Source organism: Carlito syrichta, unplaced genomic scaffold (assembly GCF_000164805.1).
Source record: "Carlito syrichta isolate Samal-C Ts95f unplaced genomic scaffold, Tarsius_syrichta-2.0.1 Scaffold91562, whole genome shotgun sequence".
In the NCBI taxonomy this organism is placed as follows: Eukaryota; Metazoa; Chordata; class Mammalia; order Primates; family Tarsiidae; genus Carlito; species Carlito syrichta.
The window spans coordinates 165,543-167,024 of record NW_007035658.1 but is presented as its reverse complement, the minus strand read 5'-3'; the positions used below and the strand labels follow the sequence as shown (position 1 = coordinate 167,024).

At 45.6% G+C, this 1,482-nt stretch overlaps 1 protein-coding gene across 1 annotated transcript in view; it reads left to right on the top strand.

The window, feature by feature from the left end:
• The window catches only part of STARD9 (StAR related lipid transfer domain containing 9), a 142,846-nt gene that overhangs the window by 5,184 nt on the left and 136,180 nt on the right, over positions 1 to 1,482 (top strand). Inside the window, exon 2 of the mRNA XM_008059483.1 lies at positions 1,161 to 1,230. Coding sequence (XP_008057674.1) covers positions 1,161 to 1,230 — 70 coding nt within the window. The remainder of the gene's footprint in view (positions 1 to 1,160; positions 1,231 to 1,482) is intronic.

Here is a 1,482-nt window from a genome sequence, read left to right as displayed (position 1 = left end):
CTCTCAGCCGGGCTTGGTGGCTCAGCTTGTAATCCTGCGCCTTTGGGAGGCTGAGGTGAGTGGATTATCTGAGCCCGCAGGTTCAAGACCCGCTTGGGCAGTGAGACCTCATCTCTACAATAAATCAAAAAATCAGCCGGGCGTGGTAGCGCATGCCTGTAATTCCGGCTACTTGGAAGGCTGAGGAGGAAGGATCACCGGAGCCCGGCAGGTCGAAACTGCGGTGGCCGGGAGCGGCCACTGCACTCCAGTCTGGGTGACAGAGTGAGACTCCAACTCAAAAAAAAAAAAAAAATCTTTGGCTCTCATTCTGTTTTAAGATGTAAGAAAGGGATATGTTCTCAGGGTCTCAACAGAGAAGACTCCAGTACTTTTATTTTTTAAATCAATGTCCATGCTCAAAATGCCAGAGAAAATGAGAGATGATGTTAAATGCCGGGCCAGGGACTAGTGTTAAATACAGGTGACCCAGTGTTTAAGTACAGGGTCTTGTTCTGTTACCCAGGCTGGAGTACAGTGGTGCAGTCATAGCCCACTGTAGTCTCAAACTCCTGGGCTCAAATGATCCTTCTGCCTCAGCCTCCAAAATAGCTGGGATTACAGGCGTGAACCATCACACCTGACACTCTCTAGTGTTTCTAAACCTGACTTCAAAGGTATAATTAAGAGCTAGATTTTTGGTTAGACAAATTTGGATTTAAATCCCACCTCTGCCACCACTGCACACTGCTATCACTGCCATCACTATCCTACCATTGCACACTGCTGTGTGACCTTGGACATGTTACATAATTTCTCTCACCTTTAGTCTTGCATCTAGAAAAATGGTGGTATGTTAGGAAGCTGTGTCAGGAGAGTATGTGAAGAGGACAGCCTAAGATGTAGTGCACTTAATATAGTGCCTCACGCTTAGTGGGTACTCAATAAGTGGTGAATATTTGCGGTTTCAGAGCCGAATTCTAATGATCCAGGGAAGTATGCCAGCTAAGGGACTGCTTGACATGATGCTTGTTACTGCTTATGGAGACAGAGACTCTTATGGGTGCAGTAGTAGGGAAACATTTTGTCCCACTAGCGCTGGTCTCAGCTTCCAGCTTCTTTTTTTGTGTTTTTTTAAAAAGCAACATTTCTTCTCATATGGGTTTGGGTCTTGTTTCTAGGGAGACCAAAGAAGGTGGAAGAATTGTTGTGGAAGTTGATGGCAAAGTGGCAAAAATCAGGAATTTAAAGGTAAGCCTGAAATTGTTTTCCATTTTCTTTCTACTGAAGAGCTAATATTACAGAGTCTTCCAGAGTGAAGGTGTATACGTGAATGTGTTTAGACTTGGGAAGGGAAGGGTATATAAGAGGAATTGTTGCAGGAGCTTGGACCAGTCATGAAGCAACTTAAAAAATAAACCAAGAGGCCGGGTTCGGTGGCTCAGCCTGTAATCCCAGCACTTTGGGAGGCTGAGGTGAGTGGATTGCCTGAGCCCGCGGGTT